General features: G+C 43.8%; 1 protein-coding gene across 1 annotated transcript in view; it reads right to left on the bottom strand.

Annotated features, from left to right (window-relative positions):
- Nucleotides 1–23,488, bottom strand: part of FASN (fatty acid synthase) — a 68,153-nt gene continuing 44,665 nt past the window's right edge. The window contains exons 29-43 of the mRNA XM_039501396.1: nucleotides 23,301–23,479; nucleotides 22,613–22,732; nucleotides 22,340–22,462; nucleotides 20,059–20,282; nucleotides 19,544–19,745; nucleotides 15,697–15,848; nucleotides 14,764–14,855; nucleotides 14,454–14,605; nucleotides 11,198–11,440; nucleotides 5,526–5,714; nucleotides 4,431–4,658; nucleotides 3,749–3,969; nucleotides 3,087–3,185; nucleotides 2,728–2,979; nucleotides 1–1,728 (exon numbers count right to left, since the gene is read on the bottom strand). Coding sequence (XP_039357330.1) covers nucleotides 1,591–1,728; nucleotides 2,728–2,979; nucleotides 3,087–3,185; nucleotides 3,749–3,969; nucleotides 4,431–4,658; nucleotides 5,526–5,714; nucleotides 11,198–11,440; nucleotides 14,454–14,605; nucleotides 14,764–14,855; nucleotides 15,697–15,848; nucleotides 19,544–19,745; nucleotides 20,059–20,282; nucleotides 22,340–22,462; nucleotides 22,613–22,732; nucleotides 23,301–23,479 — 2,614 coding nt within the window. The 3' untranslated portion in view covers nucleotides 1–1,590. The remainder of the gene's footprint in view (nucleotides 1,729–2,727; nucleotides 2,980–3,086; nucleotides 3,186–3,748; nucleotides 3,970–4,430; nucleotides 4,659–5,525; nucleotides 5,715–11,197; nucleotides 11,441–14,453; nucleotides 14,606–14,763; nucleotides 14,856–15,696; nucleotides 15,849–19,543; nucleotides 19,746–20,058; nucleotides 20,283–22,339; nucleotides 22,463–22,612; nucleotides 22,733–23,300; nucleotides 23,480–23,488) is intronic.

A 23,488-nucleotide genomic window follows, 5' to 3' on the forward strand; every position in this document is an offset into this window, starting at 1 on the left:
TCCAGCCAGAGATCAATTCTCATTTAATTTTAGGAGAGCCAACGAGGAAAGGACACTCTCTAGAGCAGCATTTTTACCAAAGGCATGTAAAAAATGAAAAAACAGAACAAGACTGACTTGGAAATGTTTTAAGTCAACACTGTGTTTGCATTTCAAATTTCCACACAAATATTTTATTAAACTAAAACCAGTTACTCAGCTGCCATCCACAGAGGGTGGTTTAACCAACCGAGCCCCTACCTCAGAACCTGTTGCAGTCAGGGACACTCCTGTCATTGGACTGTGCCAATACTGACAAAATAATCTAGTGGGCGAGCTGGATTATATATAATGCAGTTCTGAGAGGCACAACGGCTCCAATCTAGTTGATGATGTTTTCTCCCCATGTTTCCTCTGTATCATAGGTACAGCATGAATTCACTGGTTTTCCTAAAGACAGGTCCAGCGTAGGAAAAGCAAGAAAAAGGCGTGTTGGATTCTAAAGTGTAAATGTCTTTTAAAAAGGTATCAAATCTTTTAAAATAATTTGCCACTGAACTGATTACTTGGCTAACGTGTAGGATTTCCAGTCTCAGTGAGGAGAGGATGAGTGCACACAAGGATGGCCCTAGGCTTAGCCAGGCCTGGTGCTAAATAAGATATGCAGGGGTGTTAGGCAGACAGCTATAACCACTGCAGAGCTTTGGTTCTGGGAGAGCAGGGAGTCATGAGGAACTAGGGAGGGTGAAAGTCTCAGAGTTAATTTTTTCAAAGTGTGTATGGTTGAATGGAGAGGCTAATGGTGGGTCAGAAACAAGGTGAAGTGGTAGGTGTATTCTGGAAGAGGGGCCTGAAGTTGCAGAGACCCCAGTACAGGGCCCTGTGCAGCCCACACTTGGTATGTGCCTATGGTCAGCTGTACAAGTATATCAACCCAAGTTACTTAAGGTGCCTAGCACAGCAGCATCTTGAGACCCTCCCTGACCCTCCTCTCTCTCTTCGTGAAGCAAGGAGGGGAGAGACTGCTGCAAAGATGCATTTTGGTTTAACAAAATTGGCAACTTCACCTGGTAGAAGGAATAAAAACTTCCAAACTATGTTTTGTTTTCTTTAAATTAATGATAAATTAAAACTGGGAAGTTGATGCAATAAATACGCAAACTATTTCAAATAAAAAAGAGTTACAAGAGCCTCAATGGAATTCTATCCAACTTAACTACAGACTGATTCTTCACAGATCAACAGATGTCTCCAAAATCAGCTGCAGCTCCCCTCCTTGCTAACTGGGCTTAGTTAATAAGTGCTATCACTTATCCTTTGGAATACTGTTAAGACAACAAAATGATACATAGCACAAGAAAAGTCTACTCCTAAGTTTGTTTTTCATGCTGCCAAAGGGGTAGGAAGTAGCCATGGATGTAGGTCCATGTAGCAGTGTAGAGTGAGTGTGTCACAACACTGGAGAGAGACATCCATCAGCAGGACTTCCTAGACCTGATTGCAGAGCAGATGGGATGTTGGATTACAAGAAGAGTTCCTTGGGGTCTGTCGTAACAAGGGATATATTGCTGGAATTCTCTTCGCCAGTGATAGAAGGTGAGCAGAAAGGGACTAACCCTCTCGGACGCTGACCCGGGGCTCTGCTAGTGAACTGTGGATGATCCCAATAATTGACTCAACACCAGCTCCCTCCAAGAAGGTACGGTGATCCCCTTCAATGACATGGACAGATACTTTCCCCTCACAGACCTACACGTGGCAAAAAGACAAAAGAAAATTTTATATCCAGAATTCTAAAGCATTTTAGTTCCACATTCTTGCTACCTTAGCTATAAGACATGAAAGTCTGAGACAGAAGGGTAAGGTTGAAGGTCTCTTGCTTCTGACACATGTTCCATTCTCTGTTCTGACTCTATGACCTTTTCATTTCAATGCTTCAATGTATGCACTGTTGAGGGCAGGCCATAGGGGGCCAGGACCTCTACCTTGGGCCCCAGTAGAAGTGGATCCATTTTCCCCATCACAGCAAGGAATAAGCTGGTGTAGTTGGTTGTGTTGGGAATGTAAACACTTTCAGAAAGATGGCAATTTTAAGGATAGTCTCTTGGTGGGTGGGAACACACGCAATTAACTTTTCTTAAGTGCATGATAAAAATCATATCACACAACGCTTGGTGGGAAGGGGAATAAATGAGAAGTTCCAAAAGGGAAGAGCATCTGGGCTATAATGAGGAAAGGAAGGAGGAAGATTATTTTAAAAGAAGATCAATAAATTCTCTTCCCCTTCCTGCTGTCTTATGTTATATCAAGAGGGAATAATTTTAAAAAATGAGTGCACAAAGGTTAAAAAGCAAAGACTGTTTTAAGTTGTCTCTGCTTCAACCCTCCCCGTACTGACTTGTTTGCAGACTAGTAGCTCTTCAGAGCACAGAATGCATTTTGGGAGCTATAAGAATTAGCAGTAGAAACAACTGTAGGTTGCTGTTAAGAAATTGCTTCAAAATTGGAGTGAGAACTTCTCCTGGACCTCAGCCTCCTTTGAGACTGACACTGGCCTAGAACTGTGCAGCCTCCTCTTCATGTTGTTTTCTGGGGACTCTTCAGTTTTCAGGAAGAGAGTTGCAAAATTATTATCCCCCAAAGCCAATATTTTTTGGCGAGGGCAAGAATATGGCTTCCTGCCACTTCCTTCCTGCCCCCCAACTAGGAAAGTGCAGCTTCATACCTGGAGCTGTTCCTTAAACTAACCTCTGAGAGCTTGTAATCTCCACCCAGGCCTTCTTCATACTCGTTGTGGGTCTTTGCCCTCAGTAGCGTTACATTCCCATGATACTTGGACTCCGGCACATACTTGTCAGCAGCCTTCAGTTTGTAGTAAAAGGAAGCAGCAGCAAAACTGAGAGTTTCCCGATTGATGTTTTTGTGGCTCAGCGTTATCAGATCCACAGCAGCATTGACACGAGCTTCCAGGTCTTGCAGAGGCAGAAGAGTCTCCAGCAACTGTAGACAGTAAAGAACAATTTACTTCTAAGTGAGGTGCAGCTACCAGCTTCTTCTTGTGTGCAAGAGGCATTTCCCTGTAGCTATAATAACGGGAGGAACATTACCTTATTGTATTCAGTGCTTGTGAACTGCTGAATGAAGGCACACAACGCTTCAGTCTCTGCCTCAGCCTCATTTCCTGGGGTCAACTTGGCTCGGTAGCTCTGGGAGAGAGAAAGTGTCACTAATACAAAAAGGGAAGCTCTTTCTTGCTCACTAGATAAGATACCATAGTACAGTGCCCTGTACTTGACAGCAAGTGACTGAAAAGCTTAGGAGAATCCAAACAGGACAACAAACCCAGAAACCACACAAAGAGTACAAGTGATCTCCACGTGGATGTTACTGGGGGACTGACCAGTATTTTCTAGTTTTGGGGTCCTTTAGAGAGCTTTATGCCAGCCAGAAGGGAGGATATGGGGGTGCTAGGAGGCCTAGCCAGGTTAGGACCCTTGCTTGCAGCACAGGAACATGTTGGAAGCTTCAGTAACTTGAAACAAACAGGCTAATTCCACCATTTATTATAGGACATCTGAATCAGCACTTGCATCCTAGTCAGCTCATGGAGCAGAGCTGCTGTTTTACAGTCACCTACACCTCCTTGTCAGCTATTTTTTTTCCTGGATTTTTTTTTTTTTAAATGGCTCAGGTCACAAGGAAGGCTCTCAAATCATTAACATTGGTGAGAGACAGGATGATCTCTGAAGATTCCCCTGGAATCTCTTACCTGAGTGTATGCTGCCACGTAGGAGTGGGACCCATCGAACAGGAAGAGGCTGTTGAGTGAATGGGAGGGGTTCTGCTGAGCTTGCAGCTGGGAGCACATTTCAAAGGCTACACAGGCTCCAAAGGAGTATCCTGCAATGCGATAGGGTCCCTCAGGCTGCACCTGCTTTATACAGTCAATGTAATAGGCTGCCAGGCTCTGTATACTGTCCAGGGGAGCAGCTAGAAAGAGGAAGCAAATATTGGAGTTAGGAACAGGTTGAAATCAGAGTAAGAGATGAAGTTACATCTCTACCAGCTTAGTAATGACTCCATTAGAAACACTCAACTGCTTTTAAAAGTGTATTTCTATATAGATTATGACAAGGGTTAAATCTCTATTTCTAACCAAACAAGTAATTGTGCCCCAGCAGCATCAGTGATGAGCAGAGTCTTGTCCATCACTCTGGCATACGGACCCCCCTGCATGAGAACACACTTCCACATTCAAGCATCTTCTATTTACACTGATATTTCTCTTTCCCATTTAACTGGGGATGTTTGTGACTTTTCTAAGTGGACTCAGTCATGGGTCACTGAAGCTTGGAGCTCTGCGTGCAGAGGTCAGAAACTAAGCCCTCTGTGCAATGATGAAAGCTACCAAGTGAGGTTTAGAGAGTCGAGATGAATAAGGATACAGATACCTTTTGTGCACTGGAGTCCATAGCTGGGCATACTGAGTCTGGAGGCAAGTGTGTGGAAAACTGTGATGGATCCTTCGATGGGGTGAATGAGGAAAAGAGGGCGTTCTGTGCTCTGTACCTCATTGAGCCGGGTGATTGTTGGCCCTTCTGGATTTACCAGCAGGTTGTTCAAGTCCAATTGAGGGTGCTCAGCCTGGCCAGCTTTCATCAGAAGGGATGGTTTCAGTTCTTTAAAGGAAAGCACATCAGGAGAAGCCAGTTACACTCGGGGTCAGATTAGTGGGACAGGCAGCATAGCCCACAGAGAAGCAAAGGCTCGTCTGGACTAGCCCTCTTGCTCACTAGATCATTAAATGGCAGTGAGTGTAATCCATATAGAAATTCAGGCTTGGTGCCTCAGAGGGGATGTTCTGCCAGTGCCTTGAGGAAGGGGGACTCGTGGAGCAGAGCTGCTGTTTTACAGTCACCTACACCTCCTTGTCAGCTATTTTTTTTTCCTGGAATTTTTTTTTTTTAAATGGCTCAGGTCACAAGGAAGGCTCTCAAATCATTAACTTTTAATTTTTTTTTTAATTTAAATTTAGAAAGGACACTACCTCTTCCCCCACAAGCCTGGCTTTGGATTTCCCTGTCCACACTGATACTGCTGCTAAAGGCTAGTTCAGGTTCAGGCTCAGGCTACCTGATGCTAGCTCTCTGCATCCACATTGCTGATGCTATCTAGGGGGCACCTGGAGAGCTGTCTGAGCTGTGCTGGTGATCAGGCAGCAGAGAAATGGAGATGGAAGACAAAATAAGCTTCTTTCTCCTGGCCTTGGGTCTTCTCTTAGGGACTTCCCTGCCCCCTGCCAATAACTGGCTGGACCAATCCACTGGGGCAGCACAGCTCTAAGTGGCAGTGCTATGCTCACTTGTTACTTACAATACGATCAGTTCACACCAGGCCCCATTCCATCACCTGTCACTAAGAGGCTCTCACCATTACATATTGAAAGGGACAGCATGGGAGTCTGTTTATTATTTTAAATGTATATGGACCCCAATGGCTATTTTTGTGACCATTGTCCCCACCAAGGCCAAATTCAGATGACGTACCCTCTGCTGTTCCAGACTTGGAGGAAAGTTCTCGCAGTTTATTAATTGTAAGCAGTCGAATCTCTCTCATAGTCATGACAAGATCATAGTCCCTCTCCAGAGTCTGACGCACTTCCACTCCCATCAGGGAGTCCAAGCCTAGATCTGCCAGAGAGCTCTCAGCATTCAAACTGCTCACGTCACGGACACCTGATGAAAAGAACCAGATGTTTGAAAAACAGACTGATGTCCTTCTACCTTTTGGACTGTTCCTGCAATTATTATTGAACATGGGTATTATGGTAGTGCCTAAAGGCCAAGCAAGAGTAGGATCCCACTGTGCTAGGCACCACACAAAAAGAGAGCAGCAGATGACCCCTTCTCCGAACTCAAACTAAAAAGACGAGATAGACACATATCCCATCCCCTATCCTAACACACCAGCAGAATGAATAATGTCATGTTGGTGCCACAATTTTTAATTATTATTAATTTGTAGTTTTACTTACGAGATCAGCTAAATGAGAAGAAAAGGGAGAGGAAGAGTGGGTGAGGAGCAGATGTGGAATGAAGCTGAGGTGAAGAGATGGGGGGGGGAGGAGGATGGAGCAAACAGCCAATCAGCACAGGGCAGAAAGAGTCCAGTCAGAATTGTAGAAAGTTCTGTGAATGTCCAAAGGACCCTGCTCCTTCAATATCTTGCTGCAAATTCTCTTCTCCTTCTCCTCTTTCCCCCGTTTAGCATATTCCAGGGCTCCATCCACTGTACTCATGACCTTCTCTCTCAAGCCTCACTTCTTGGGCAGCCCCCTGCCGCTGAATTACTGCCAAAGCAAGACCCGGCACTTCGGGGGCAGCGGGTCCCGCTTCGGCGGGCGGAAGGACCCCCCACCACCGAAGACCCGGAGTGGAAGAAGCTCAGGGAGCCTGGGCCCTGCGAGAGTTTTCCGGGGGCCCTGGAGTGAGTAAAGGAGTGCCCCACTTGCCCCCCCCCCCTTCTGGGCGGCCATGCTCCTCAGTGGCTCCCTAGAATTTTCACAAGTCACCTCCAGTCCATTCCCCATAGCTGGGTCACACCCTGGACCTGGTGTTTGGATTAGTTGTCAATTTACATAACAGTGCAAGCCACCATAGATCTATCAGTAGCATCCAGTATCAAACACTGCGTTCCTGGGCAAGCTCATAGAAACAATAGCCAAAGGCCAACTTCAAGCTCATCGAATTGACCCTAATATCCTAGACCCAGCATAATCTGGATTCAGACTAAGACATGGGACTGAAACCACTTTAGTGGCACGGATGGACATCATTCTGCTGTCAATGGCAGAGGGCAGACACCCATTCTCATCCTCATGAACCTTTTTTACAACATTCAACACTGCTGAGCATTCACAGATTCCAAGACCAGGAGGGGATCATTGGATCATGTAGTCTGACCTCCTTATAACACAGGCCAGAGGACTTTCCCAGAATCATGATGGAGAATCTACCACAAACCTTGGTAAATTGTACTGGTTAATTACTCTCACCGTTGAAAATGTACACCTTATTTCTATTCTGAAAATGTCTAGCTTTAAACTTCCAGACAGTGGACTGTGTTATAGTTTTCTCTGCTAGAATGAATAGCCCGTTATTAAATATTTGTTCCCCCATATAGATACTTACTGACCTCTCAAGTCACCCTTTAACCTTCTCTTTGTTAAGCTAAATAGATTGAGCTATTTTAGTTTATCACTATAAGGCATGTTTTCTAATCCTTTAATTATGCTCATGGCTCTTCTCTGAACCCTCTCCAATTTACCAACATTCTTCTTGAATTGTGGGCACCGGAACTGGACACCATATTCCAGCAGTGGTCGCACCAGTGCCAAATAAAGAGATAAAATAACCGTGCTACTCCTACTAGAAATCCCAATTTATGCACCCCAGGATCAGATTAGCTCTTTTATCCACAGCGTGACAATGGCAGCTCACATTCGGCTGACTTCCCACTATTTGTTCCTAGATGTATACATTTACATTTAGGCACATTTGCACACAGTAGGACTCCACAAGTATCAATTCTCTTTCCAGTTCTATTCAATATATTATGTGCAGCCACTAAGTAAACTGGTCAGTCAACATGGACTCATGCCAGCAATGTGCAAATGGATATGTATCTCTTCTTATCCTTCACCACATATGACAATACTGTATCACCTAGATGACCTGGTGCTTGGATGAAATCAGCTCATAGATAAAAACAGCAGTCTGAAGGTGAATCCAAGCAAGCCAGAGGAAAAACTTTGAAGAGTTCACAGCCACCATGCAGTTTCTTTTGGTTAAAGGCACACACCCACAATTGGTCACTTCAGTCCGTAGTTTAGGAGTGCTCCTGGAATCCTAACAGATGCTAGTCTTGCACAGCAGCATCTGCAAATAATGGTTTCTACCACCTCCAGTTGGATAGAGGACTCCATCCCATCCTGGTGGATGATGACCGTGCCTCTTTTATACACACCTTTGCCAGCTCCTGTCTGGACTACAGCAATGCAATAACTGGGTATGAAGCAGTCATCCCTTAGGAAGCTCCAGTTAATAAATAACCTCAGAAACATAGGTTACCATGAGCCCATCAGATCTTGTCTTCCACTCTCTACATTGACTTCCCATAGAATAAGTTTAAGGTCTCAGTGCTTATCTTCAAGGTGGTCAATTGCCTGGACCCAGCATACCTAAAAGATTGCCTAAAGTTCCATGAAGGTGGTTGTGGTGACAATTCTACTCCTCAGGCACAGTGGAACTTTTGACTACAAGAATAAAGCTCACCTGTGCAGGAAACAGAGCTTTTTCAGGACCCAGTCAGACTTGGGAAACAAACTCCTATAAGAGCTAAGGACAATCACAAACCTCACTCCCTTCCACTCCATGTGCAAGGCACACTTCTTTGATTTGCCTTCTGTAATATAAACAGAGCAGCATGGACATTTAAAAAAAATCCTACCAAAACACTACAGTGCACACAAAATTCTCCCCTTGTAGAGAGGATAAGAGAGATCAAACTGCTCAACAGAAGTTAATCATAGCACTTAATGCACTACTGGAAGGTGCTCAGATACACCAATGAGGGCACCATAAGAACCTAAATAGAATAGCATGGAGTAGAGGTTTTCCAAACAGATGTTTAAGGAGGGAGAGTTCCTGTCCTGAGGAGCTTGCAGTCCAAGAATGGACAGAAAGACAGGTTATCAGAGGTTATGGAAAGGAGAACAGAAATATTTTAGATTTAGTTGTAGACAATGCAGAAGAAATTACAAGTTAAACAGACTGGGAGCAGAAGGAGGAAGAAGAGTCCAACATTCCTATTATAATCCTTTATGGATGATGCTGAATGTAGCATATGCAAGAGAACTGGGAGTTTGGCATACAAAAGTGGAGTGGTAGAAGTACCATGTCAGATGGTGAGATTCAGGTTCCTTTGAGAGCCAGGCGGTAGAGGGAAGAGGAAAAAGGTGGAGATGGGTAAGACTGCTGGTGTACTGAGACCAATGCCTATCATGCTGACCAACACTACCTTATTAATTCCTTATACCCCGTGTTGGTCTGTCTGCATTCATTTACAGTCTCTTGCCTTATACTTAGATTGTAATTTCTCAGGGGCAGGGACTGTTTTTATTCTGTGTTTGTTCAGCACCTAGAACAATGGGGTCCTGGTCCATGACGGGCTCCTCAGTCCTACTACAATAATAAAAAGATGGAAAGATTGGACAGAAGATGATGGAACAAGGCAGCACAGGGTGAATGTGATTGGCATCCTAACAAGATGATAAAGCAAAATAAATAGCGAATCAATTAGTTATGCAGATCATTAAAGATCAGTTAATGAAAAATCAGGATACAGAGAAACAAGGCATCAGAGAGTTGAAATGAGATGCTGAACTCTAAATCTTTCCCTCCCCCACTGCCAATATCACTACCTCTTCCTCCAAATCTTGCATAATTATAACCTTGGTGTCATCTTCCTCTTGGGCATCTGGACTCTTGCTAATTCCTCCTATCACCCTAAATACTCTAATGTAAAACCTCTCCCCATGGATCAAACTGGTCTGATCTTCCTTCTCTCTGGCCTCCCCTGACTCAACTCCATTGTTCTCCCTTTCGGTCTGTCACAGAGATCTTCCTCTCCAACCATGTTCCCTCTCCCTTGAATTTTTGCATGGATGACTACTCTTCTGCATTCAGTTCAAGCCTCTCACCCCCTCACTGTTAAGGCTTTTCATAGATACTCCTGCCTATATCTCTGACCTCATTTCCTCCTACACCAAATCCTGCTCCCTGTGTTATGCCTGAGGGAATTTTGCACCAAAAATTAAAATAAATAAAAAAAAATAAATTCTGTGCCAAAAAAGATTAAATATTCTGCACACAATATTTTAAAATTCTGCAAATTTTATTTGTCAAAACACCACACTATAATCACATCATTTTCAATTATTTGCTGACAAGTATTTTGAAATAAAATTACCAAAATAATTGAAAATGGTGTGATATTATTGTGTTTGTGTTATTTTGACAATTAAAACATGCAGAACTTTGCAGAATTTTAATTTTTTTAATGTTTCAATGCAGAATTCCCCCAAGACTACCAGGGTTCTACATGGCACAATCTGTGTATGGACAGCTCGGTGGACGGGGGAATCTGGGTGCACAGGGACTCAGTGCAGGGTTCTGGGTGCAGGGGGAATGGGACTCTGCAATGGGGAGGGGGTGAGGTGAAGGTGGTTAGGGCTCAGTTGGGGGAGAAAGTGGGGCTTGGTGTGGGGGTCAGGGTGCAGCTGGTTGGGGCTCAGTAGGGTGGGGGTCCAGGTATGGGGTGGGGCTTCTGATGCAGGGGATGAGGCTTAGCAGGGTGGGGATTTGGGGGATGGTTCAGGGGGCTTCTGATACAGAAGGGGCTCAGTTGTGTGTGCGCGCAGGGGGCTGCTCCCCCCTCCACCCAACCTCCATGCACCTGGCCCCCTCCCTCCCCCCGCACCAACCTGCTGCCCCCCATCTCCCTGCTGGAACCATCCCACCGAGCCCCCCACCCCAACATACACACAGATAGGTTCCTGCAGCCAGGGGAAGTTTCTGGGGCTTGATCTGACCCAGCCCTGGCTGCTCCATGCAGGGAAGGGGGAGGGGGAACTCAGTCTCCATCCTCTTCTCCTCCCCACCCCCAGCTGGGACTAATGTTCCTGGGTGGCCCGGGCATCCCCAGACCTCCCTCCCCCTAATTATTTACCTCTAAACCCCACCCCCCAAAAAAAAACCAAAAAAAAAAAAAACCCCCAACAACACTACCTGTTCTGTGAGGTCAGCTCTGACCACTGCCTGTGCTGCTACTGTATCTGTATGCATCTCGGTACTGTGAAGTCTTGGAATCTAAGGTCTAGCCTTCAATTTGTGCATTTTTCCTATTGTGAAGTTCTGTGCACATGCACAGTGCTATAAAAATAGTGATACAAGCAACACTCCCACAGCTGTGTAACAAAGATAAAGATACTTCTGGAGAGTCAATAGATGGTTTTGGACCAGAGCAGGCTGCACTCTTGCATACAATTCCCTTCAGACAGTGGCTGGTACCAATACTTTCTATAGCAGATTCTAGAGTAAGTTGTGGCTTCTAGAATTCTGATCACAGAATGTTTGTAATTATTAATGATCTAATTTACCCAGGATGTGGGCAACAGCCTCCACAAGGTCCCGCTGGCTGCTTCCTTCACTCTTCACTGAGACCTTCTCTGCCAGAACAAAACTAGACATGACAGGATGAGGCTGATTCAGGAAGTGGTCCAGAACTTCCAGGCATGAGCTGAGTCGCTGGGGAAGCGTTCCACCAACCACAGTGTCGTTACTGCCCATTGTCTCCAAGACAACACCGACATCCCCAATGGCGCCCCACTGCACGGCCAGGCCTGCGAAAGAAGGTAGGAGAGAGAACACATTAAATTACTAACTGGAGCACATGGCAGCAGGGATAGGGGAAAAGCTAAAGAAAACAGAGCAGGTGTCTTCATTCACTTGAAAATCTGGGTGAAGGGTCAGAATCTGGGAGGAATGTGGGCAATCGTAGCAGGCACAAAGGCAGGACAAGCAGGAATATAGAGGGGAAAGTCTAATGAACATCACAGAAGTATGGGGAATAAAACGGGAAGAACTAGAAATTCCAGTGAACAACCACAGTTATGACATAATTGGCATTGCAGAGACTTGGTGGGATAATTCATGACTATTGGTATATTGGTATAGAAGTGTACAGTTTGTCCAGGAAGGACAGGCAGGGGAAAAAAAAGGAGAAGTTGTTCCCTTGTATATCAAAGATAGATACACTTGCACGAAGGTTGAAATAGAAGTGGGAGGCAGACCTGTTGAAAGCCTCTGGGTAAGGATAAAAGGGGTAAAAAGCATGGATGATGTCATGATAGGGATCTATTATAGAATGTCTAACCAGGAAGAAGAGGTGGATGAGGTTTTTTTTTTAAAAAAAAACCCAGAAACTAAGAAATCATCCAAAGCACAGGACTTGGTGGTGGTGGGGACTTCAACTACCTAGATATCTGCAGGGAAAATAATACAGAAAGGCACATATTGTCCAACAAGCTATTGGAATTCATTGGAGACAACTTTTTTGTTGCAGAGGGTGGAGAAAGCAATTGGGGGGAAAAAGGCTGTTCTAGATTTGATTCTGACAAATAGGGAGGAACGGATTTAGAATTTGAAGGTGGAAGGCAGCTTGGGTAAGGTCCCATGGGAAGCAAGTCAGGGGGGAGTGGGGAAAAAGGTTCAGAAGAGTTGGCAGTTTTCAAAGAGACATTACTGAGAGCACAAGAGCAAACTATTCCAATGCATAGGAAAGAGGAAGTATTGTAAGAGACAACCCTGGCTTAAACTGAAGATCTTCAACATCCTAAAACTCATAAGTCATTACAAGAAGTGGAAGCTAAGTCAAATTACAAAGGACAAATATAAAAAAAAACCAAACAAACAAACAAAAAAAACAACAACCACCAAAAAAAACCCACACACAACCATGAAGAAAGAATTAGAAAGGCCAGGGCACAAAACGAGATTAAACTAGCTAAGGACATAAAGCGTAACAAAGAAATATTTTACAAAATACATTAGAAGCAAGAGGGCAATGAGGACAAGGTAGGTCCATTCCTCAATGAGGAAGGAAAAACAATGACAGAAAATGTAGCAATGTCTGAAATAATAAATGTCTTTTTTGTTTCAGTTGTCATCAAAAAAGGTTAGCAGTGATCGGACGACTAACATAGTGAACATCAGGGTAAATGGGATAGGATCTGAGACTAAAAGAGGGAAAGAAGAAGTTAAGAATTACTTATACAAGTTAGACATCATCAAGTCAGCAGGGCCAGATGAGATCCTTAAGTATTCTACGATGTAACTGTCTGAAGAGAACTCTGAGCCATTAGCGATTATCTTCTGGAATTCATGGAGAATGGGAGAGATCCCAGAGGGCTAGAAAATGGCAAATATAGTGATGACCTATAAAGGGGGAATATCGACAACCCAGGGAATTATACACCAATCAGCTTAACTTGAGAACCAGGAAAGATAATGGAGCAAAACAAAACAAAAAAATCCATTTGTAAGTACCTAGAAGATAAGGTGAAAAGTAACAGTCAAAATGGATTTGTCATCAACAAATCATGTCAAATCAACCTAATATCCTTCTTTGACAACTCCTTGTGCATAAGAGGACATCAGTAGATGTGGTATATCTTGACTTTAGTAAGGCTTTTGGTATGGTCTTACATGATCTTCTCATAAACAAAACTTGGGAAAGATTGCCTAGATGAACCTGCTTTAAGGTCCAGCATAGTTATAAATGGTTCACAGTCAAGCTGTAAGGGCATATGGAGTGTGTCCCAAAAGTATTTGTCCTGCATCTGGTTCTATTCAATATCTTCATCAATGATTTAGATAATGGCATAGAGAGTATGCTTATAAACGCTGTGGATGATACCAAGATGGGAGTAGTTGCAAGCGCTTTGGAGGACAGGATTAAAATTCAAAATGATCGTGAAAAACTGGGAAAATGGCCTGAAAGAAATAGGATGAAATTCAATATAAGCAATGTACTACACTTAGGAAGGAATAATCAATTGCACAGAACACAAATGGAAAATGATGAAGAAAGAGTACTGTTAAAAGGGATTGGGGAGTTATTGTGGTTAACAAACTAAATATGAGTCAACAATGTAATACTGTAGGGAAAAAAACGAACATCATTCTGGGATGTATTAGCAGGTGTTGTAAGCCAGACACAAGTAGTAATTCTTCCACTCTACACTGCACTCATTAGGCCTCAGATGGAGTACTGTGTCCAGTTCTGGGTACCAGACTTTGGGAAATATGTGGACAAATTGGAGAAAGTCCAGAGGAGTGTAACAAAACTGATTAAAAGTCTAGATCTATGAGAAAAAAAGATTCCAAAATTTGGGTTGGTTTAGTCTGGAGAAGAAAAGACTGAAGAGGGACATAACAGTCTTCAAGTACTAGGCTTCAATTGGAGCAAGGGAGATTTAACTGTAACAGCAGTTAAGCACTGGAATAAATTACGTAGTGAGGTTGTGGAATCCCCATCATTGGAGGTTTAAGAACAGGTTAGACAAACACCTGTCAGGAATGGTCCAGATAATATTTAATCCTGTCTCAGTGCAGAGGTTAGATCTAGATGACCCATCAAGGACTCTTCCAGTCCTACATTTCTATGATTCTATGCTGATTGACAATCCAAAGTACAAAGGGAGTGTGCGCGCGTGTGCATGAGCCAGAGAACGAGGAGGGAGCTCTGAGCATTCATGCTTGCTCCAGAGAAGTGTATGAGCTATCTTGGAATTCATTTTCTTCTGGTTGTTGATGGAGTGGGCATTATCTGTAGAAGAGGCCCTGCATTGTTACCTGGGAGCCCATCATGCCGTCGCTGCTCACAGATGCGCTCCATGGTAGAGTTGGCAAAACCATAGTTACTCTGCCCAACATTTCCTCTTCCACAGCTTATAGAGGAGAAAGCAACAAAATAATCCAGGTCTGGACACTTTTCACGACTCATCCTAGGAAAAGAATAGAAGAAAATGATACTAATTAACAACTTGTTTTAAAAAGGATCGGTCCTCTCTCTTGTGACAGTAACAAGTTGAGACTTTTCTGAATGTTTTGGGCCTCCAGCCCCATTTAAGCACCCCACATTTATCCCTCCTATGACACCTACCAGTCTAGATGAAGGGTGCCTGCATACTTGGGTTTGCTGACATCATGGAAGAATTCTGGAGACTGATTCTCTAGCATAGCATCTTTAAGGACCTGCAGGAGACAGAAGCAGCAACGTCAACATCTCTCCAGTCTCTGCTCAGGGAGAGTCTAACCATGCTGCAATTTCAACCTCAAAAATATGTACAAACAGATTCTCCATTAAGTTCTGGAACAAGAGACCCAGCCAAGAGCTCCCAGAAACGTGTGTTCTGAATGTTCCTCTGTACAGAAGAGGGCCTCATCCTCCCTGATTGAACTAACCTCATTATCTCTAGACTGATTCTTGCCTGCATATTTATACCTGCCTCTGGAAATTTCCATTACATGCGTCTGACGAAGTGGGTATTCGCCCACGAAAGCTTATGCTCCAATACATCTGTTAGTCTATAAGGTGCCATAGGACTCTGTTGCTTTTTACAGATCCAGACTAACACGGCTACCCCTCTGATGCTCTGTACAGAGATGCTGGAGAGGCACAGAAAGGGAATACCATGTACTTTTTACATGTTTAAGCTGAAATATTAAGAACAAGAGAATCTCTTAGCTGAAGATGGTAAGGCCCAACCAGCCTCAACAAGAAGTCTTCATGTTGTCCTGGTCTCTCCAGGACTCCTACTGCGATGGTCTTCCTTAACTAGAAAGTGCCGGATAGGCCTTTTTTGGGCCCCAAGGGTCACTAGGAGCTGAACATACTGTCTCTGTAGTGCTACTAGCCTGGGGAACAAGAGACCAGACTGAGGAAGTGAAAGAACAACTTCATGTTACCAAGCCTATCCAGGCCAACTGCACTTTGAAAAACAAAAAGGTTGCCTGAGCTGTCCCCCTGGTGACTTGGCCCCATATGATCAATGCAGAAAGCACTTTTGCAGGTGCTCTGTCCTTTGACACTCACCATCGCCAAGTTGAAGATGCCCCCAACTGGTCCAAGCTGTGAAGCTTCTTCTATCAAGTGCTGTGTTCCTTCTAAAGTGCCAACATCACTGGTGGACACCAGGACCTGGACTCCCATCTCCTTCCACCCTCTGACTCGTTTAGCTTGGTAACCTGCAAAAAAAGAGTCTCGTTTGAGATTCATTATTCCAGACACACTATGCCCTGGTGAAGCTCCGCTTCCTGCACTTCTCAGTTATGTACTCAGTTCATACTTGCCCTAAGACAAACAGCAACATTTAAACTAAAGCATTAGAACTTTGTCTTGTGGTTGCAGACTGATTCAGTGTTCACTAATGGTTAGACAGACGACAGATTCAGAGTTCTTTTCCCCAACTGCCATCAGTTCACGATGTGACCTAAGACACGTAACTTGGTGCTCCTGTATCCCTATCTTTAAGATGAAGACAATACTCCCTCTTTTAAATGCTGAGCATGTTGGATGGAGATGGTATTTAAAATGTGGAATGCTTTTCTTGTGGTATAGTGTAGCCATAGCTCACATGAAATAAGCTCCCTGAAAAAGAATCTAGTGACGTTCACTGTGGTCTTTGCATGAAAGCTCTTCCATGTTTCAGGTCTGGACCCACTGGTAACAGTGTGTGCTCTTTCTCTAGCCATGACTGTAGATTTGACCGTATATAGAGCCAGAAACATGTCTGGTGTTTTGCAGACATAAGATAAGGTCCCATAAAGGCGAGGCTTTGAAAAGGAGGGAATGAAGGCCAGGGGTAGAGAGTTCTACTGGATAGGCAGAGGGAGCCATATGAAAGATGACACGGAGAGGACAGTGAGAGAAGGAAATGAAGGAGGAGTTGTGAACAAAGGATGAGAAGAGAGGTAGGCAGGAACAGAGTTATATGTGATCTCGAAAGCAGGGACAAAGTTTGCTGCAGCAGTGAAGGGATTTGAAGAAGGGATGGACATGACCAGATCAGCAGACAGGGTGGATTATTTTCATAGTAGCACTTTGGACAGATCAGGAAAAGGAAGGCAAGAAAAAGGGTGCAGTAACTAAGGTGAGAGATGAAAAGTTGGACAAGATTTAAGGCAGTGGAATAAAAAGGAATAGATAAGATTTTGGAATGCAGAAGTTGGCAGGAGTTAGCAACATCAAAGTTGGAGGACTGAGTTGGGGAGTCAAATGCCACCAAGCTTTGCATGCCTGCAGAACATGCATGATAGTGGATTTGCCATGGAAATAGAAAAAGTAGTAGTTTTTCCCATGTTGAGCCTGAGTTGGTGTCCGGACAGAGGAACATAGGTCAAAGACAATTGTGGATGAGGCAGTGAGGCAGATCTGAGTCATTTAATTATTGGGTAATGTCACACAGGGCTATGAGCTAGAGGGAAAAAAAGACCAATGACAGATCTCTCGGGAGGGGACAAGACAAAGAGCTTGAGGGTCACTATCCCTGAACAATGGTTGGAGAGGGAAGATGCAGAGTCTTTGAAACTAAGAGGATGAGAATTTCTAGGAGGAGGACAGGGAGACTTTGTAAAGGAAGGAGTCATTGGGGACTTGAGTAAGGGCAGTTTCAGTAGAGTGGAAAGGTAGAAGCCAGATTGTACAGGGCACCCTTTTTAAGTAGATCAGAAGCAGGCTTCCTGCTAAACAACCAGTGGGCCACAGGACAAATCAAGCTGCTAAAGGAGCGCTCTAGGACGATAAGGCCATTGTGGAGAAGCTAAATTAATTCTTTGCATGGGTCTTCATGGCTGAGGATGTGAGAGAGATTCCAAAACCTGAGATTCTCTTTAGGTGACAAATCTGAGGAACTGTCCAAGATTGAGAGGAGGTTTTAGAACAAATTGATAAACTGAATAGTAATAAGTCACCAGGACCAAATGGTATTCATCCAACAGTTCTGAAGGAACTCAAATGTGAAACTGCAGAACTACTAACAGTAGTCTGCAACCTATCATTTAAATCAGCTTCTGTTCCAAATGACTGGAGGCTAGCTAATGTGATGCCATTTTTTAAAAAGAGCTCCACAGGTGATCCTGGCAACTACAGGCCAGTAAGTGTGATTTCAGTACCAGACAAACTGGTTGAAACTATAGTCAAGAACAAAATTGTCAGACACATAGATGAACATAATTTGTTGGGAAAGAGTCAACATGGTTTTTGTAAAGGGAAATCATGCCTCACCAATGGCTAGAATTCTTTGAGGGGGTCAACAAGCACGTGGGCAAGGGTGATCCAGTGGATATAGTGTACTTAGATTTTCAGAAAGCCTTTGACAAGGTTCCTCACCAAAGGCTCTTAAGCAAAGTAAGCTGTCATGGGATAAGAGGGAAGGTCCTCTCATGGATTGGTAACTGGTTAAAATACAGGAAACAAAGGGTAGGAATAAATGGTCAGTTTTCAGATTGGAGAGAGGTAAATAGTGGTGTCCCCCAGGGGTCTGTACTGGGACCAGTCCTATTCATCATATTCATAAATGATCTGGAAAAAGGGGTGAACAGTGAGGTGGCAACATTTGCAGATGATACAAAATTACTAAAGATAGTTAAGACCCAGGCAGACTGGAAAGAACTACAAAAGGATCTCACAAAACTGGATGACTGAGCAACAAATGGCAGATGAAATTCAATGCTGATAAATGCAAAATAATGCACATTGGAAAACATAATCCCAACTATACATATAAAACGATGAGGTCTAAATTAGCTGTTTCCACTTAGGAAAGAGATCTTGGTGTCATTGTGGATAGTTCTCTGAAAACAAAACTCAATGAGCAGTGGCAGTCAAAAAAGTGAACAGAATGTTGGGAATCATTAAGAAAGGGACAGATAATAAGACAGAAAATATCATGTTGCCTCTATATAAATCCATGGTATGCCCACATCTTGAATACTGCATGCAGATGTGGTCGCCCCATCTCAAAAAAAAGATATATTGGAATTGGAAAAGGTTCGGAAAAGGGCAACAAAAATTATTAGAGGTATGGAGCAGCTTCCATATGAGAAGAGATTAATAAGACTGGGACTTTTCAGCTTGGAAAAAAGAGACGACTAATCGGGGATATGATTGAGGTCTATAAAATCATGACTGGCGTAAATAAGGAAGTGTTATTTACTCCTTTTCATAATACAAGAACTAGGGGTCACCAAATGAAATTAATAGGCAGCAGGTTTAAGGAAGTATTTCTTCACACAATGCACAGTCCACCTGTGGAACTTTTTGCCACAGGCTGTTGTGAAGTCCAAGACTATAAAAGGGTTCAAAAAAGAACTAGATAAATTCAGTAGCTATTAGCCAGGATGGGCAGGGATGGTGTCCCTAGCCTCTGTTTGCCAGAAGTTGGGAATGGGCCACTTGTTGATTACCTGTTCATTCCCTCTGGGGCACCTGGCATTGGCTACTGTTGGAAGACAGGATACTGGGCTAGATGGACTTTTGGTCTGACCCAGTATGTCTGTTTTTATGTAATATGTGAGAGGATGAGTGCATGTATTAACAAAGGCAGCATAGGCAGCAAAAGGAGAAAGTCCACTGAAGAAATTCAAAGGCAAAGGAAAGGCAAGAGATGATGTAGTAGATGGAAAAGGAGGTTAGGTGAAGAGATTTCTCTTGGACTGCTGGAGACTATAGCACGTTTAAAGGGAGAGGGAAAGAAACCAGATGGGACAGTGTGGCGTTCCAGGAAACTGGACGATCAGAGGGACATGGGAACTGAGCTCTACTTTGTGCCTCAATTTTCATTTGAGGACTACAATCTGAAACATCAACCACGGGCACAATCATGAGACCACAACTCCTGGTCTCCATTCTCCCCACCCCTTATTTTAGGTTATCCACTTACCAGATCGTATGCCAGAACGAGAGGTCAGTACAAGCTTCTGAGCACCTCTCTCAACCAGCCACTGAGCCAATTCCAGCCCAAAGCCACCTAGTCCGCCTGTGATGATGTAGGACTTTGTAGGTGGGCAGGAAGTTCGCACGATGGCAGGGAGTCTGACAGCCTCAGTCTCCCTCGCAGGAAATTCCTTCTCTTCCTCATGGACCTTCCAAACAGTCAGACAACAACAATTAAGTAAGAGAGGAAATGTGTCATAGCTCTTTGGATCCAGAACCAAGGGCTCTAGAGTATTAGATGCATCAACTGGCTGAGTTGGCAATATTGTGAGCGAAGGGGTTATTTCCCCTCACTAAATGGACAGATCCCTTCTTTCTCTCCTTCCCAGCTATGCTGCTCTAGTTAGGGAATTTCAACCTCACTACACATGCCCCGTTTTTTTGTATGCAGTTCATACACACAGGATTCCTGGGTCAGGATGACAGATGTAAAGAAGCCAAGGCCTACAGGTGTGTCATTACCTTGATCATAACTTTGCCAATGTGTTTTCCTTGTGCCATGAACCTGAAGGCAGCTTCTACCTCCTCTCTGTTGAAGATTGTAGTCCTCAGGGGTTTTACCACACCATCTCTTATACCAATCTTCAGCAGGTCTGACACTTCCTCCCACTCCTGGTTTCCCTCTTCAAATATGGCATCTAGCAGTATTCCATGAAATGCTACATTCTTCAGGAAAAGAGCCATTCCTAGAGGAAGCAACAGTGTTAGCACACCATACTGCCTCAGTTACTTGTCAAATTAAATTTCTTTGCTTCCAAAACCATTTGTTTGTCTCCATGCTAGTCAGTGATATACGAGTATAGGGCATAACAGTTACGAGGCAACAGGGAAAAAGTTAACAAACAAGTTATTTTTCTAAGGGCTTGTCTTCACTACCGGGGTAAGCTGACCTAAGTTATGCTATTCCAGCTACATGAATAATGTAGCTGGAGTCGACATAGCTTAGGTCGACTTACCCTGGTGTCTTGACTGCACTGCGTTGACGGGAGATGCTCTCCGGTCGAGACTTGTCTTACTCTTCTCGGAGAGGTGGAGTACCAAGGTCGACCAGAGAGCACTCTGCCATAGATTTAGCGGGTCTTCACTAAACCCGCTAAATCGACATCACTGCATCAGCGTTGATCTCCCGGTAGTGAAGCCAAGCCCTAAGAGCTACTCAATTAACACTACATGAGCAAAGGTGCTCTGCAAAGAAGAGATTAGTTCAACAGAGACTCCACAGACAAGTCACTGGCAAGGATATTAGTTACAAGCACCATTTCATCAGGACAAACTATAAATGGCTGATCAGTTATCTTGAGAGTAGAAGCAACTGATGAGAGCTGAACCATAGAATGTACAGAAGTAAAAGCACTATTAATCTTCCTGTCCAGCTCTACAGTGGATTCTTCCCTGTTGGACACTTTCTAGTTCTTTTAAAACTTTTCAAGAGAAAGACCCAAGCAATGGGGCTGCCATCACTTCCTGTAAGCAACTATTCCACAGTCTGATATAACCCATCACCAGGAAGTTTTTCTGAACTGTTAGTCTAGGTTTCCCTTTTCCTAGTGGGTATACTCTATGCTACAGCCTTAAGTAACTCCTCTCCATCCTCAGTTCCATCCCTGACACACACGGACACTGTGAACCATTTAACCAAGCTAAACCGACCTTTTTTCCTCACGTCAGTTCCTACAGCCCCATGACCACTTCAGTTGCTGTTTTTGGAGATCCAGTCAATTTGGCTTTATCTTTGTAGCAATGAGATGCCCAGAACTGAATGAAATATTCCAGGTGTGATCAACACAACAGCTCCATCACCTCCTTGCTCTGTGATGTCTTTGCGATGCATCCCAAAATTTCATCATCTTTTTGTTGCCTTATCATATTACTAACCTATGTCAAGTCTCTTTTTGCATTACAGCTTCCCAGGATTTTCCCTCCCATTGGAGTTGCAGCATTTGATTCCCACTCACCCCAGATGTATTAGCTTCATTTTTCCAAGTTGAATCACATTGTTATGTTCTGCCATATTTCTAATGTCTCTAGGTCCCTTTGGATCATTTTCCTGTCCTCACTTGTGTTTGGAGTGCCTCCTAATTTATCATCATCATCGGTAAGTTTCATTAACATGTTACTTACAGTTTATAATGATCTTCAAGACCATTAAGGATGATGTTAAGACTTGACCTAACACATATACACCAACTCTGTCCTAGTTATAAACCTGTTTTTCATTGTTAGTATTGCAGTAATGCCTAGAGGGCCCTGATTGGGGCTCATTGTGGTAGGCCCTGTACAAACATGTGATGAATAAAAAGTCCCTGCCCTAAAGAGCTTACAATCCAAATAGAATGATGAGAGGTAAAAGGATACAAACATACAGGGGAGCTACACTGTACAGAGATAATTAGGACTGTGTAATAAGCGGTGGTCATATCACACTAGCGGCCTAACCACTGTCAAGTGTTTTGTAGGCATTATGGCGTAGGTTCGTTTTAAAAAGAGAGACTTTAAGAAGGATAACTTTGTAGCTTTACACGTATTTATGGGGAGTTTCTCCCATGCAAAAATCACAGCACAGGAGTTTTCATGAAGGTACTTGTTGGAAAAAATTGATAAATGATCAGTGATGAATGTATCATTGCAAAGTTCATGGTTTTGCTTGGTACACACACCTTTGAAAGCTCTGACAATGTTCATATTGTGGGATATGGATATAGTCTAGCTAAGACTAGATGTTTCCTGATGCCATATATCTTACCAAGTGGGCTGTTGTTAGACAGATCATATTTGCCTATTTCCAAGAAGCGTCCGTGTCTAGCAAGGCAACGGAGACTGGCCTGGAGCTTTTCTTCTGCCAGGGAGTTTAATACCAGGTTGACCCCTACAAGAAAGCAGTAACAGTATTTAGCATGATCTTTCCTGGCAGAGAATCGGACACTCTCAGTGACTTTTCCTTATCTATACAACCAGTTCTAGCCATGATCTTTCTAACTCTGCAACCCTTCTGGCATCCACTATTCCTTTCACTCACCTTTTCCATTGGTGACCCGCAGTACATGTTGCTCAAAGGAGGTATTTCTGGAGCTGGCAAAGCTGTTAGCATCCAGCTGAGGGAATCTTGTTTGGAGATACTCGCGTTTCTCAACAGAACCTGACAACAGAGGAGCATTTTATTTTCCTGAGACACCAGCCAGCACTACTTGGCTCATACATTCCACTGCCTTCTGCTGAAGCCTCTGGTAACAGGACAGGGCTAGGATGCAACTCCGAGGAGCTCTCAGACACCTGTAACAGAGCTCTGGGACTTCACACCTGGAGATCATCTGGACAAAGGTAGGTTTATAGCTACTGCCTTGTTCCTGTTAGCAAGTTAATAATGGCTTTATTACAGCGAGGGACAAACCAAGTCATACACTTTCTTTGGTCACATCTCAGAGAAGCTACTGTATCTAAAGATACAGGGCCTTATTTTCTTCTCATACCCTTGTAACTGTGACTTCATTGGAGTCACTCTCAATTTACACTAGTTAAATGAAGATAGTGATGCTCCATGCAGAGGTAAGGGTGTTTATGCATGTGTATGCATTTGTTTGTGGCAGGGAGAAAGGGGCAGATTTTGTCATGTGGCCAGCAGCTGAGAAACCTGGGGTCAAGATTAATATAAACTGGTAGGAAACTGTGCAGAAGGTGAGTCACAGAAACGGGACTTCATTACTTACCTACAGTAGCAAAGACACGGCAGCCCATGCTCAGCGCAATAGCAATGGCTGCCTGGCCCACACCCCCCGAGCCTGAGTGAATGAGTACACTCTCTCCCTTCTTCATACCACCTCGAACAACCAAAGCGTAATAAGCAGTGGCATAGACCACAGGCACTGAGGCTGCCTCCGCCAGAGTCCTAAAGAAA

This window comes from Mauremys reevesii, linkage group 15 (genome assembly GCF_016161935.1).
Source record: "Mauremys reevesii isolate NIE-2019 linkage group 15, ASM1616193v1, whole genome shotgun sequence".
Classification (NCBI taxonomy): domain Eukaryota; kingdom Metazoa; phylum Chordata; order Testudines; family Geoemydidae; genus Mauremys; species Mauremys reevesii.